The sequence below is a fragment of the Dermacentor andersoni genome, chromosome 2 (assembly GCF_023375885.2).
Source record: "Dermacentor andersoni chromosome 2, qqDerAnde1_hic_scaffold, whole genome shotgun sequence".
NCBI classification, from domain to species: Eukaryota; Metazoa; Arthropoda; class Arachnida; order Ixodida; family Ixodidae; genus Dermacentor; species Dermacentor andersoni.
The window spans coordinates 4,162,015-4,177,760 of record NC_092815.1 but is presented as its reverse complement, the minus strand read 5'-3'; the positions used below and the strand labels follow the sequence as shown (position 1 = coordinate 4,177,760).

Below are 15,746 nucleotides of genomic sequence, written 5' to 3'. Positions count from 1 at the left end.
TGCGCGGAGTGTTTCGGATATGTGCGGTAGACATCCGTTTATGAACATCCGGCACGCCGCTTACGAGTCTCTGAGGACCGCTATCGAGTTGCCGCCTGCGTCTGCTTGTCTGATTGCTAGAGCTACTGCAGTTGCTTGTGTTGGGCATCGCCGCTGCCCTGCGTCACCCTCGCTCTCGGAACCCTGTGCTTTCTGCGCATTCCTTGTGCGCGCAAGCTAAACTGCGCCTCGGTAATGGCTACAAAGCAATTAATGCATACTAAGACAGGAGAAATTCGTAAGGAGAAATGTTGAAGTAGCGAGTTTCGAACCAAGAACTTCAAGCTCGGAAGCCGAGTGTATTTCCCAGTGGGATAAACCAGCCAAACGTCTCAACGCACTCGCTTTCCCTCGTGGAGCTCATAACTCGAAGGACCATTCAGCGGCGTTAAATTGGACTTTAATACTTTGGCATTCACAACTCATAAGAATTACTTAGGTATCATCCGATTGCACTGAAATTAAGCCTCTTGGCGCATTCGTGCGTTTCTTCACGTCAATGCATGTTTAAACATCTGGTTTCCGCCATCTTGAATGCGCAAGTTGCCTTAAGCCACACCATCTAAGAGAGTTATAATGACGAGCCGTCTGTGTGTTTCCATAGGATAGGCCTTGTTCCCTTAATATTGATAACCACTCTCAAGAAGGCTGCCAAGTTGACGCCCAAGCTTTTCTGCCTGGGTGAGTTGAAGGGTAGAAAAAGTCTACCACATGTCCTTTTCTTTCGCTGAAGTGGGTCAAGTGGGTTAGAAACGGGTATCCGCGGTACCTGAAGCGGGCAGGTCAGTTGCTGCCATTGCGGGTTATGGCGTGGTTTTCTTGTACCGGAAATCTACCTGAGACCTGCAGAAAAAAACACTCCTGCAGTAAAGTATATGCAGTAAAGCAGTAAAGGATTATTATGCATGTCTGAAGCAAATATAACTAATTTTTACCTCTTAAAGAACAAACTAATCCATTATTGAACTTGGAGGGAGAGCTTCTTTGTGAAGTTTATGGAAATGCGGCTTTACGGCTGCCCCTACTGTATTAACATTGGTGCTAAATGCCTAAACTACGTCCTCGATGTTGGTATAAGGATGATGCGCCTTTGTGTCCTGTTACAAGTAACTTATTTCGCAATACGCCACGTATATATCGTATCACCAGCAGCCAGTTTCATCGGTCCAACCTATAAAAAAATTTATTGCACCTATTATGTCTCCAGCTATTTTGAAATGAATGATCGTGTCAGTAACCATGCTTTAGATATTGTAGAGTTGATGCTCGTTACCAAGAACTTGAGAAAGTTCTTTGATTGCATTTAGCTACCAGTGCAATGCTCAAATTATGTCGAAATACACTATGCGTATATTGACACAAGGTGCCTTCAAATCATGCGCGCCAGACGTTTTCTCCGCCCGTCCAGTTATTACGGCTACGTGCGAAACATAGCAGCAGTGAATTAAAATGGTATGAATGTGACCTAGTTGGTAGGAATCCATGGGTGAAAAGAGCGCAAAAAAACAATAACGCAGACATGGGAGGAACACGGGATGAGCGCTGACTGCCAACTACTATGCGGTTGAAGTGCATGTTAACGAACTCTCCCTCCCTCCCTCCCCCCATTTTCATAGGTATATTTGTGTATGCGCAAATAAAGCCTAGTAGTCAATTGAACGGCCAGTGAAGTAGCTGAATTTGTTATCATTAACATAGTACTACGGCCTGGTACGCCTAAAGTTCTCATCACGGACCGAAGAACAATTTTTTCTGGCCATTTGACACCGTCCATTATGAAACTGACGCACACCAATCACAGAAAAACCATTGCATATCATCCGCAGACAAATGGACTGACTGAACGACTCAACAGAACGCTGACGGATATGTCATCTATATGCGGGGACATGGGGCACCGAACATGGGACAGGATAATACCGTATGTAACGTTCACGTACAATACCGCTGTGTAAGCGACGACTCGAATGACACTTTTTAGATTTAGGTGCACGTTAAAGAACTCCGGGTGGTCGAAATTTCCACAGTCCTCCACTAGGGCGTCCCTTAGTATCAGAAAGTGGTTTTGGCACGTAAAGCCCCATAATTTTTTAATGACACCTTTCCAACTCGTTTTTGGCCGTACCGTCACCCCACCCTTAGAGCCAAACAATGAAACGTTCCTTTTCTTCGACCGCTTCCTAACCTTCTGTCAGGCCTCCTTACAGCGAAGGACCGACGGAGGAAGCAAGCGTGCTCTGAAAGCTCGCTTCGCCCGTCCTTACGTAAGGAACGGTTGTCGCATGGCTGGGTTCGAGAGGATCTCTTAAAAGCTTTACGCGAACACCATTATTCAATAAAGATATCTTGTATCGTCACACAATCTTTAAACAGAAGTACAAATATAGAGACGCGTCCACGCATTCTTTTAGTTTTGTTTACTACACGTAAAAGAGTGCCACATTATAGCGCAAAACGATGTGCTACAGCCATCCTGGCACGCCGGCCTCGTGCAATGCCTAGCAACGCCACTCATGCCGAACGTGCGACTGAAACGAACATACCTGGGCAAGACGCACCGTGCTCGCGCTTCTCCGCAGGCGGGCGACAACGCGCATGCGCATTCAAACGTCACGTTTCTAAGCAGTGATTACATAGACGGCGCCGAATAAAACAACACACGAAGAAAGGAGACACGAGACAAGCACGTAGGCGCACTAACAACTGAGTGTTTTATTTCTTTACATAGTAATATATGGCTGCTCTCAAGGATCAAAACAACAAGAACAGGGCAGTCACCTGCATCGCACAAGGAAGCCAAGATACAGAATAACTTCTAAGTGTCGTGTGTTGTTTTATTCGGCGCCGTCTTAGTAATCATGCTTAACCAACTAGCCCACCAGCACATGCTCAGTAAGCAGTGAGGTGAAGCGCTTGTGCAGGGTCAGCAGCGGCGTAAGGACGCATGAAGGCAGCTTCGGAGCTACTTTACGCTTAGGACGCATCAAGCAAGTCTTCACTGAGGCCCCCTAAGTAAGGAAGCTTTCAGGGTGACATAAGGTCGCCTCACCGCAATGAAGGCATCCTTGCTGAGGTAAGAAAGATTTCATTGTTTTGCCCTTAGATGCAGCGCTACCTGTAAATGAGACCTCCGAAAATGGCCATGATATCAGCGACTTGACACAAAGAGCTGAAGAGGCACGGTAGCTGGCGCCACACCGCATTCAGCAGCAACAGCAAACCGACGCGTTCCGATGAAACTTGCGACGAACAGGCGCACTCACCTGGAGACAGAGTATGTGCGTGGACTCCCGTAGAGTTGCGCGGCCCATCCGGAACGCTGCTTTGTTGTTATTTTGACCCATATAGGATATTTCGCCGACTTAGCCCCTCGAACTACGAAATTGGGCCAGAAGGTCAAGTAACCTCGTCACCACTGCGGCATCAAACAGAAATTGTTCATATCGTCCGAATGAAACCATACTACAACAGAGAATAACTGCTTCCCCTGACAAGCACTGCGAATGACAGCCAGGAAACCACCGCCTTCTTAATGAGCATCTTAATGAGCATTTTAGATTTAGGTGCACGTTAAAGAACTCTAAGTGGTCGAAATTACCGGAGTCCTCCACTATGGCGTGCCTCCTAATCAGAAAGTGGTTTTGGCACGTAAAACCCCATAATTTTTTTAACATTGTGTATCATGTGATCAACATTTGTCAGAATAATTTCCACTTGGGGCAAATAATAGGCTAATTTAGTTATGAGTTTGTTTTTAGCATTTTTCATTACATTATGCCTGTCAGTTGCCACAAAAATAAGCGTTGATAAAACAGGCATGTACTACACACTCCAGCAACAACATTGCGTCCAATGTTCGTCACTGCGTTGACAATTAAAGTAGCCGACGTGGTTGTGACAGGCGTCGGCTAAGAAATTAAATTATGGTAATTGAACCACTCCAGTACGGAAGATAAACTCTGAACTGGTTTAAATAGAATTATGGTTTCGTCCCCGGAGATTTCTGCTGGTACATGCGGCCGTTTCATAACGTACAGTTTGTCATTGCTGGCGTATTGCTCGAACGAGTGGCTGAGAGTTTACGTGGCTATAAGACACAGTTGCTGTCTGTCCTTTCAGGAAATGGTTCAAGTCGACGCTCGTGCTGGTGCCCCTCTTCGGCGCCCACTACGCATTCCTCCTGGGCATGTCCCTGGCTGCCGCCGGTGATATGCTGGAACTCGTCTGGCTATACATTGACCAGCTTTTCTCGTCCTTTCAGGTGAGCGAGTAAGACGCATTCCGTCTTGGTCCCTTTCTTTTATAATGTATTGGATATTTAAGTACGTAGGTTGCGTTTATTGGCAACCCGTGTGCACGTCTAATGTCGTGCCAGCTATAAGATCATCTAGTGCAAATCACAAGGCGCCTAAATACAAAAAAAATTACTACGGCGTAAGTTTGCCCAGGCACCTTACGGAAAGCTGAAAGCTTAAGAAAACGGAATCATAGTTTCCTTACGATTTGGTAACAAGAAAAAAAAAACTGAACAGGAGGAGACGCGCGGGCGCAAGTAGGCGCTACATCTTCTTTGATGCGAAGCATTTTCTCCCTCTTACCAGACACAAAAGGTAGATCCTCTATGGCCTAGTTTACGGCATTTCGAATAATAATTATTAAAAAAACGGTACGTGTCCAGTGGTGGTATGAAACCTAGTTTTCCCAGGACAACAGCCCGATGCTCTACCGCACGCATAGTTCTCGCTTGGCAACGACAACTAGATTTTTGAGAAGATCTGTGCGTGCGTCGTGTCCCATAGCAACAACTTTCTTAGAGACGCACGATCCTCTATGGGCCACAAATCTCTCTCAGCCACTGCTTTTCGCGTGCATCACGTCGCGTAGCAGCGCGTTGCTCATAGAAGCGCAAGCGTGCCACTTTCCACATCACACTCTGGTGATGGCTACTGCTTTGAGGCGTTGTGGTCGGCCGACATTCCCCTGTCGATTCCTCGCAGGGTGTGCAAGCGGTGTGTACATACACGCTGCGCGACACTCCACTACCTTCGTAATCGGTTCAGCTCTTTGCAAAAAGGGATGTTCTTTCGAGGAAGTACCAAAAATTATTTGCAGCCGTCACACTGTCGTCGTCTCGCTGTTCACACCGAACACACGCTCGCATCACACACGCAATTGCTAGTTTCACACGAACTCGTTCGTTCATCTGATAGCGCTTTACTAAAGCACCAACGATGCTAAATAGCCCGCTACCTGCGAAATGCTTCGCGTAAAGTTAGTTCTCATATTGCGTTAGAGCTGTAATATACTTACGGAAGCGAACCTAATAGGATGTATATATTGCCAGAGCATGCTGAGCGCATTGTCGCATCAGGCTCTCATAAATGACAGTTCTTTTTCTCATAGCGCGATCGATGGCCTAGACAATAAAGAAAAAGAAAACTGGGATTTCCGGTGGCCGGAGCACGAATTCGTTGAACTACGCTTGCAATGTACTGTTTATAATGGTACAAGTTTCACGTATAAAAAGCAGTTGAATGTGAGCGCTCTCTTTGTGTGTCCCCGTCTCTTTCTTCCTTGTGTCCTCATTTTTTGTGCGCTCCTATACACTCTCAAATTTCGAACACCTTCATGAGTGTATAAGGTGTACTTGGCTGTCCCATGGCTAATACGCGCACGTTTAAGGCATAAAACCGATTTGCTGGTGCCAAAGAAGGCAACTTGTTTGCCAGCATTGTCCAGCAAGTAAAAATTAAGATAGTTGCGACATTCGATACGAAAAGTGCATTAAAAAAGAACTTTGAAAGCTATCAGTCTCAAATTATTTTGTCAGATATTTTGCTGTGTCGAAGGCTATTAGAAATGTTACAGACCTTTCAACCACGCCTTTTCTCATCGCACGTCCAATTAGAGATCCCGTTCTCATGAGCTATACATTTTTATTGCGATAGCAATTATATGGACACTCTAGGCGCATTTCTGCCGTCGACGCGTCACTGTGAAGTTCCGTATGAAATCCAAGGGCGATAAAATCGTCGCCGTGCGTCTTGTGCTGTACGTGCGAGTGAAAGCGTGCGAGCCGGCGATCGCGGCTCAATCTCGCGCACGCAACGGAGGGAAGCGGAGAGGAAGCGCGCCGTCTTCCGTCGCGCGCAACGATCTGGGGGAGGGGGCGCGTTCCATTCCTGGCCGCGTGCTATGTTTTCGCGACTCAGTTCGCGTTGATGCAGAGGCGCAGCATCAAGGTCAATTCGCTCGCTGCTGCTGCCGTGCTTCTTTACCCCAGCGTTTTGACAGCAGTTCCGTGATCATCGAGTGAGATGTGTTCATATTTGCTTGTGCGTGCGTGGCACCATGCTTGTTAATTTAGTTAACATGCTTATGTTTAAAAGTTCATACGGCTGCTAAAGCTAATATCCCTATTTCGGATAGCTGTCCACTAATTTGCTATCGCAATCTATGTTCCTTTCGGGTGAAACTGCGACTTGTGTTTTACAACGGCATTGCCCTAGTTCAGGGGTGTTGTATGAGACTATACGAAGCTTACTTTTAGATGATGTGTGCTCATGGCATTCGAATACTCACTTCTATCAAGTTTTACAGTAATATATGTCCCAAACTAGTCCCATATTCCTTTGCAGGGGTTTCTAGTGGCAACACTTTACTGCTTCCTTAACACAGAGGTAAGCAGCATTTATATATTACGTTTTGCTTAGCACGCTGTAAATACGAAACGGAAAGGAAGGCATGCTCTTAGCGCCGAAACAACGCCCGTAGATAAGACCAGTTACTAGGAAGAGTTGGGCTGACTTAAGCAACCCTCACCCTTAGACCAATCTGGATAGCGGTAGAAATCACACGCAGCGTAAACAAACACTGAGATACCAACGGGAACAAAAGGCGTGCACAAGGTCACCACAAGGGAAGTCCTACATTACAAGAAGTAACGTAAGTATGACGCTTTCTCGACAAACCGAATGGGTGCTGTGCATAGGCGGGGTTTTCATTTTTCCAGGGGGGGGGGGGAATCCGGGGCGCAACCAGCTTTCCGACACACACACACACACACACACACACACACACACACACACACACACACACGTGTGTGTGTGCGCGCGCGCGCGCGTGTATGTGTGTGTGTGTGTTTCTTGCACTTCACGAAGGTTCGTGTGACCTCGAAGAATTGTTCACTAGAGTGACGGCCTTGTATGAGTATTTACAAGACATGGCAGGAGACAGTTCCATTTCACAGCCTGAGTCCTGTCCCCTCACCTAGAATATGTGGTTTTTGGGTGGTGCAGTCTTCCTTCGCGTAATTATCGTATAGTTCGCTATCACTAATACTGCTTCGCCTTAACGGTGAAACTGCAGCCTCTCTTTGTGTGTTTTTTTCTCTTTTTTTGTGAGTCCGAGTATAAGCGCGCCTGCACGTCACTGCTGTTGATTCTGATTTCGAGTGAATTCCGCTTGGCCTCATTTCGGTTACTAAGTGAATTATACAGGGTGCCTCAACTATTATGCATCAAGACTTAAATTAAGTTATGGGTATCGACATGTTTGCACAGCGCACAAGACGAGGACTGAAGGAAGAACATAACGGAGGCGCTGACTTCAACTGATCTTTATTTGCGAAATCGCAAGAACTATATACATGAGCAAAAGTAATAAAAAAAAACATTTATATTAAGTCACACATGAATCCTATTGCATCACAGCCAGATACTTGATTTCATTTTTGGTGAAGGCAATAGACGGTATGCTGATGCAAAAGTCGCCCAAACGCTGTATCTTGTCAGCCTCTATGGTATCACGTTTAAGCTGTTCACGGTATTTGAAAATGACGACGCAATTTTCAAATTCAGGGTTACAATGGCAGTCTCTGCAGTGAAGGCCAAGATGACCTTGCACGGCGGTATAAACATTGCAAAAATGCTCTTTCAAACGCTCATTTAAACATCTGCCTGTTTGGCCAACGTATTTCTTTCCGCAAGTCAAAGGAATGATGTAAACCACAGCCACTGCGCATGCTCCATACCCCTTCCTATGATTAGCATTGCAAATATTTCGTCGTGTGGCATGAGCATTCGCACGCCGGATAATTTTTCCGGGGCAGAAGAAAGAGCTTTAACATCTACTTTGCTGCCTATCTTCTTCAAGCTGTGCGAAATCTTGTGCAAGTGAGGGAGCACCACGACTGGCTTATTGTCTCTGCCAGCGCTATGAGCTGGTGCTTTGTCCCCAAGCTTGATTTTTAATATCTTTTCTGTGGCTGAAACTAACGAAAGCTCGGGGTACCCAGCATATGTTAGGCGGCAGGCCTGCGCTTGGAGACTGTGCGTTAAAGATTGAAAAGAAGACTTCTAGCGCATTTGTGAAGCAAAGAATTCCAATGCCCCGTTTAACCAGCTTAGAATGGGCCGACAGGTAAGGCAAAAGTGGCTTGTTCCCTCTGGACTCATACGTCTAGCACAAGTGATCTCTAGCGATACCAAGTCGCAAATCTAAAAACCTTAATGAGCCATCTACTGGTAGTTGATGCGTTAGGACAAGTGGCGACAAACACTCGTTGAATAGGCAAAGTGCATCTGAAACATCAGGCTCAAAACTTTCACCTTCACACGCAAGAAGTAGCAGGAAGTCATGCACAAAACGGAAAACTTTTACAACCAGGGTGTCATCAATGCGGCTAGCAATAAGTCGGTCATGGTAAGTGAGAAAAATGTCGTTTAAAATCGTTTCTATGCATGAACTAATGCACACAGCGCATTTTTGAATGTAAATGTGTTCATGCCATGAGGCAAACGCTGACCTTAAATATAATCCCAGAAGCTCAAGGAAGCCGCTTACCGAAACAGCAGAAGCGTTCTGGAACGCAACTGAGCCGTACTTGTGAATACAGTCCTCTACGCACTTTAGCAGCGTATCATGCGGTATAGAGTAGTACAGGTCTTTGATGTCAATGGAGCAGACGTTGAGGCCCTTGTCATTACTTGACGTATATGCAATGATATCATTAGAGTATGTTACCAAAGAAGTGTTGTCAATCGTTAGCGCGTTAAGTTTCTCCTGTATATACAAAGCAACCACTTTCTACATTGAATCACTAACTCGCTAAAGTTTCCACCTCATTAAATTATGGGGTTTTACGTGCCGCAACCACGATCTGCTGGTGAGGCACGCCGTAATGGGGGGCTCCGGAAGTTTGGACCACCTGGCGTTCTTTAACGTGCGCCTCAATCTAAGTGCACGGGTGTTTTCACACTTCGCCCCATTTAAATGCGGCCGCCGTGGCCAATATCCGATCCCGCGACCTCGTGCTTAGCAGCCCAATACCCTAGCCACTAAACAACCACGGCGGGTCATGCACCAAGACTAAAAAGAAAAAAAACGCTGTTGCGTCACTCGAAGAAAACCTAGTGCATATTGTTTCCAGTACAGCGGATTGCTGGCAGTAATTATTTCGTTCCTGGAATTGAATCCGACAATCGCAATCAATTATCTAATTCGATAAGTACTGTCCTAATTATCAAAGTGTCGATTAGACATCTGTAGGCACCCCCAGGCACACCCAAATGACATTGAACTGCTGTCTTTTCAGCGACGTACAAATTATTTACGTGCAATTTTTTTCCGACTGGCAAACAAACCTAACGAAATATGAAAAATACCACGTGACTGCACTCCAACCCGCGTTATAATGCAGCGCCCTCAAATAAGCTGATCTAAAGCAATTGCGTTGCCTGTCGGGAACCCGAAGATACAGCGCATCACCTTGATAATTGTGCACAAGGGGCACCAACAGTCGGTCTCGCGGCTTCGCAGCTATTCGTTCCTCCCATTTCTACGTCACACTTATTATGCATCTCTCAACGCGTACTGATCACATCGATCACAAGAGCCCCTTGAAACACGGCCGAAGCGCCGCTCTGACTAGGGATGAAACGCGAAAAGCAATGGTAAGGGCATATACAGGTTGTCCCACATAACTTGAGCCAAAGTTTTAAAAATGAAAGGCACTCCGGACCCAAGTTGAACCGAATGCATAATGTTGGCACTGGCCTATAGTTATTCAGTTTTTTTTTTTATTTTCCTTTAACTAACGGATTAGTTATGTTTAATCAATCAGCTTTTTAAGTATTGGCTACAGACCCCAAGTGTGATACGCAAAGTTGCAGAGCACCTTGACAAACCTCTCACTAAATTGTTTCCAACACGGTGTCTCTCACGGAGTCCTTCTTTTCCGCTTTCCAAAGAAAGCCCGCGAAATATGAAAAAAAAAAAGATACCATGTGACGGGGCGCTTGCGCGCTGTTATTGTGCTGCTTTCAAGCGTGCGATGGATGAACAAGGTCGGCTGCAGAGAGGCTGGCCCGAGACAGGGCGTTATGCCTGGTGTAGGTACCTGGGTATGCGGCTCTTATGGCATGACGATGGAAATGAATGCTGCCGGCTGAGCGTTGCCGAAGCGATAAAGCGTCTAAGGCCAGGAAAAAGAAAAGACGAAAGCAGCATTTTGAGTCTGCTTGAAAGAAGGAAAGGGCGAAGCGCGTGGGAACGATGGAAAGCGATGATGGCTGCTACAATTTTACCTTTGCGCACAAATGCCCCTGTAGTAGTTTTCGAATTGAACGATGATGCTACAACTTTAAACCTTACGGCTCGAATAACAGCGGATGTAACAGACGGGGACGAAACTAACCAATGGTAAAAAAAAAACCTTGGCTATATTCAAGGAAGATTACGCCTGTCTTCTTCAGACGATTACTCTTTTCGTACTGGACCAGTCTGCTGTCCTTCTCACACTTAGTGCATGGAGAAAGGATTCAACAAGATCGGACACTCCCATATAGCCTAGAGGCCGAATTGACTGCAGAGCACCGAGCCGCCAGCGTTAACATGAGCCACACTTCTGGTTTCGGTGCAGTGCGCGCGCGTTTTGTACGGCAGTTGGCACGCCGGCTGCTCTGACTGACGCTTTTTTTTTGTTTGCTTCTGCAGGTCAACCGCGCGTGGTCTTCGTGCGAAATCATTTTATTATTAAGTAAAAATGTCTGCGAACGATTTTTACAGGCCTCCACTGAATATGTGTCACGTCCGATTTCATAAAACGCAAGACGCCTTGTGAAACAAGGAAATGTTCATTCTATTTGAATGCTCGTTGCGGGCTTTTTGTGCATTCATCCAACGTTGTGGCTCAGGTAAGCAGCAGTAGTTCCCGTTCGAAGCTCCACTGGACGACGTCAGCTGAAAAAAGTAAATAACAAGCACGTGTCATTTTGGTATTAACACATACAAATAGTACGTGTAGAGGCGAAACGTGCGAAAGTGGTGAATGGGCGGCATTACAAACAAAGGCAGTTTGCTTTTACATACATGGCGTAGGAAATACCCGACTCATTCCAAACCATAACACATATACCACAAAAACATCCTATTTCCAGGCATTCCCCTCTTCCCGGGACTCATTTCCTGCTCTTTAAGAGCACGAATACATGGGCTACTGCACGTTTCTAAAAGAATTTGGCTACAATCGACGCGATAGTACACTACGAATGCACAGAGGTGGCCACAACATAAGCCCTCAATCACACCATGCTGGACGCTCGCAGAAATCCTTCTGCTCGCACTCGAAGCAAATGTGTGAGTGCGAAGCCTGTCTTCAGACAGAATTTTCCAGTTCCTGGTTTTTCAGCGCCTCGGCGTTATCTCTTGCGCATTCTGCCGGCCCAAGCAACACGCTCCCGTGTTATCAGTCTTTGCAATTGCTCGTTGCGTTTTCGACAAGCGTGAGTACCGGAATAAGGTTTAAGTTGTTGCGGGGCAAAAAAAAAAAAAAAAATATGTCACAAGCTTGTCGCAGTAAGATTCAGTACACGCCAAACTAACTGTCACCATAGCCGAGCTGCTTTCCGCTGCCTCACGACAGGCGCGGCAAATGTGCCTCAAAATTATCCCAAAATGCAACGAAATTACAATCACGCTGGGCCGGGTCAGAGACAGCGTCAAGAACTTGTCCCAGTAAGATGCGGTACATGCAAAAAAAAAAAAAAAAAAAAAACTGGGCCCCACAGCCGAGATGCTTTTCGCTAACTGCGTCACAAGCGCGGTTGAGGTGTCCTCAACTGAGAGACACTTACTGCGCTGCACTTAACCCCAATTTTTTCCTTCCGCAAGCAAGAATCTTTCTCTCCCTCTCCAGGCTCTCGGAGCTTTTTAACGGCGGTGGCGCTGCTTTCTAATTTACGGTATAGATTTATCATATTTTACGGCATATCTGCCGTAAAAAAAAACGCAATTTCTTACAGTGTGCAGTGCTCCTCAGGCGCCCGTCTCCCTGCGTGTTCTCCACAGCTACGCTATTTGGCTGTGACCAATGTTGAGTAGCACTTATGGCTTATTCCAATGAGGAAAGAGCAGATGTCGTTTTGGCTCTAGGTGCGTCAAGTCGACATAGAAGGCGCGCAGTTGAGCTATTTCAACGCTGGCATCCAGGTACGCGTCCGAGCTCAATAACAATTGTGCGTGCATATGAATGGCTGAGACAGACTGGGACTTTATGAAGAACCGACATAAATTTTCAATCTTGCCCGAGGACGTGGAGAAAGATATTCTGCGAAAGCTTTCTTCAGACCCACATGCAAGTGTTCGTAGTATAGGTGCTGAAGCTGGTGTGTCAGTTTTCAGTGTGGAGTGTAGTTAACGAGAAGCAACTTCATCCGTACCATGTGCAGCTGCACCAGATGTTGGAGAATTTCCAAAATCGAAAGGACTATGCAAACTGGATTATAGTAAAGACGGAAGAGGACCCAGGCTTTGTCAACAAAATATTGTGGACCCATGAAGCTACCTTCTCACGTAATGCCCGAATGAACATCCACAACGCGTAGCGGCGAGAAGCCTCACTGGGTTTCGAAGACACATCACCAATATCAGTAGTCGGTTAATGTGTGGTGTGGAATTTGCGATGGCAGTATCACTGGCCTCGTGTTTTTTGATAATACGCTTACAGGAGAAAGACCCGTCAACGACATCCTTGATGGGGCGCTTGAGGATTTTCTTTGCGAAGTTACATTGGCTAGGATCAATGATATTTGGTATCAGCGTGATGGTGCTCCCGCGTATGGCAGCAGCAAAGCTTGCAAATGGCTGCATGAAGTATTCCCGCAGTAGTGGATTGGACGGCATTGGCCCATTGCTTGGCCGGCACAGTCGCCAGATTTAACTCCCCTCGATTTCTTTCTCTGGGGCTACGTCAAGGGTCAAGTATACGGGACACCAATCACAACATCAGAGAACCTAAAAAAAAAATAAGACAAGTCTGCAACTCCATCCTTCATACCATGATCAAGAACGCCTCGGAAAATGTGGCTAAGAGGCGCCAAATGTGCATTGCAACAGATGGTGACCTCTTCGAACACGCATTATAATCAAAGGGCGCTTTTTGGATTGAAGGTCACTGAAAAACCATTCCTCCCCTTCTTCCCCCCCTAACGCCGCCTCCCCACCCAACCCCATTACACTACGTCGACAGGCTGCCAGCTCTTGCACCTTTGAAGCATCAAAAAGTAAAGCTATGTCCTTGTTCTCTTTCGTCGCATTAGACGCTTTATCGCTTCGGCACAGCTCGGCCAGCAGCATGCATTGGCATCGTCATGCCATAAGAGCCGCGTGCCCAGATTCCTACGCCAGGCATAACGAACTGTCGCGGGCCAGCCTCGCTGCAGCCGACCTTGTTCATCCATCGCACGCTTCAGAGCAGCGCAATAACAATGCCCAATCGCCCCGACACGTGGTATTTTTTCATATTTCGCGGGCTTTCTTTGAAATGTCGAAAAATAAACCACGTGATATATATCGTGTTGCAAACAATTTACTGAGAGGTTTCTCAAGGTGCTCTACAACTTTGCGTATCACACTTGGGGTCTGCAGCGAATACTTAAAAAGTTGAATAAGTAAACATAACTGATCCGTTAGTTAAGCGGAAAATAAAAAAATTGTCCGAGTAACTCTAGGCCAGTGCCAACATTATGCATTCTGTTCAATTTGCGTCCGGAGTGACTTTGATTTTTAAAGCTTTGGCTCAAATTATGTGGGAAAACCTGTATAATGTTTCCAAATGCCAGCGCTGCTCGAACCGCATCGAATGATTGCGCGCGCACCTATATTTCACGCCAGAAACTTGCTTCAGACCAAAGCCAAATTAAAGTGACGCTTTTATTTTACAACGAAACTGTTTGCGGCTATATGGTTCCGTGCATTTTTCGTGTCCGTCAACAAAATTGTGAGAGCAAAAACTATCATCATCAGCAATGGCTCGTGCGACTTCTCGCGCATTCGACATCGTAGTCACTCCAATCGTGTGCATTAGGGAACTTTACCTGGGCGTTTCTGTGAAAATTCACATCATGTGTGCACATGATGTTGCTCAAGAAGTCGGCTTTTCTGAGTACCCAATTCGACAAATCTAGACTGTTCTACCTTCCAAGTATTCGTGCTGGTTAGGGTGGTACGGGTGACAGGCTGTCGTCTAGAATGCTCCAAACTGAGAACTTCAATTTGTACCTGTGCGGCCACGTCAAGCACGCTAGCATGAGGGTTTGATACCATAAATGCTAGAACACCGTTCCTAGGCTGACTCAAAGATGGAGTCTTACGTCGTTGTTTCTTGAAGCTGCTGGTTTGTCTCAGGTTTTCATCATTTCTTATCATAGTCGACGCGTTTGGTCTACCGCCACACTTCCATGACTGGTATATATTTGCGGCTTTCCTCTTGTTATTTGCAGCTCCCAAGGCAAGGATCATTTTTACGTTCTGTTCATTCGAGAAAGACATGGCGAATGGGACGAAAGAAAACGCACCTTTAATCATTTGCACTGACGTTGTCAATTGACTCTTGTGGTGATAAGTATTATGGCAATAGAAGAAAAACCACTAGTGCACTTTATCTACGCTAAGACAACAGCTATCACAGCTTGTTTCCAACACCAAACGCGACGTGTTACCCGTGTTACTTCGGCCAAGGCGCGGCAGATAAGGCACTAGCTCGACCACAATCTTTTACAGCGAAGCTGTATATGGCTAGCCGATTCGTCCGTCCATCCGCCTGTCGCCAATACGTCGAAAACTTCTCCGGTGCAACCCGATGCGAATGTACGAAAAAAAAAAGCGAAAAAGAGGCGCGCGATCAGCTGCGCTAGTAGTGACATAGAGAAAGAAATTTCAACAAGAGCGGACACTCCCATAGAGCCCAGCGGCCGAATCGACTGTAGCACACCAAGCGCATGGTATTAACACCTTCCGGTTTCGGTTTTGGGCGCACGCGTTTTGAACACCAGTTGGTACACGCCGCGCCGGCTCCGCTGGTCGGCATTTACTTTTTTTTTTTCGCTTCTGCTGGAACACACGTGGCCTTGGCGTGGAATCTTCATTATTTAGTAAAAACGATTGCGAACGACCTTTACAAGACTCCGCCGCATCTGTCGCGCGCAATTTCATAAAGAGAACGCAAGACGTCTTCTGAAATGATGAAATGTTTATTTTGCTCTATATAAATGCTCGTTCCGGGCTTCTGCATTCTTCCAAATTTTTGGCACCAGGTAAGCAGCAGTCGTTGCCGTACGAAGCTCCACCAGATGCCTTCAGCTGAAAAAAGGTAAATTACAAGCATGTATCATTTTGGTATATTGACCTAACAGGAATATTGCGTGTAC

General features: G+C 46.2%; 1 protein-coding gene across 2 annotated transcripts in view; it reads left to right on the top strand.

Moving 5' to 3' along the window:
• The window catches only part of LOC126542924 (parathyroid hormone/parathyroid hormone-related peptide receptor-like), a 435,257-nt gene that overhangs the window by 341,196 nt on the left and 78,315 nt on the right, over positions 1-15,746 (top strand). The window contains exons 11-12 of one of the 2 annotated variants that reach the window (XM_055077592.1): positions 4,159-4,300; positions 6,678-6,719. In XM_055077592.1, the coding sequence (XP_054933567.1) occupies positions 4,159-4,300; positions 6,678-6,719 (184 nt within the window). The remainder of the gene's footprint in view (positions 1-4,158; positions 4,301-6,677; positions 6,720-15,746) is intronic. The other variant, XM_055077593.1, reaches the window with a different exon arrangement.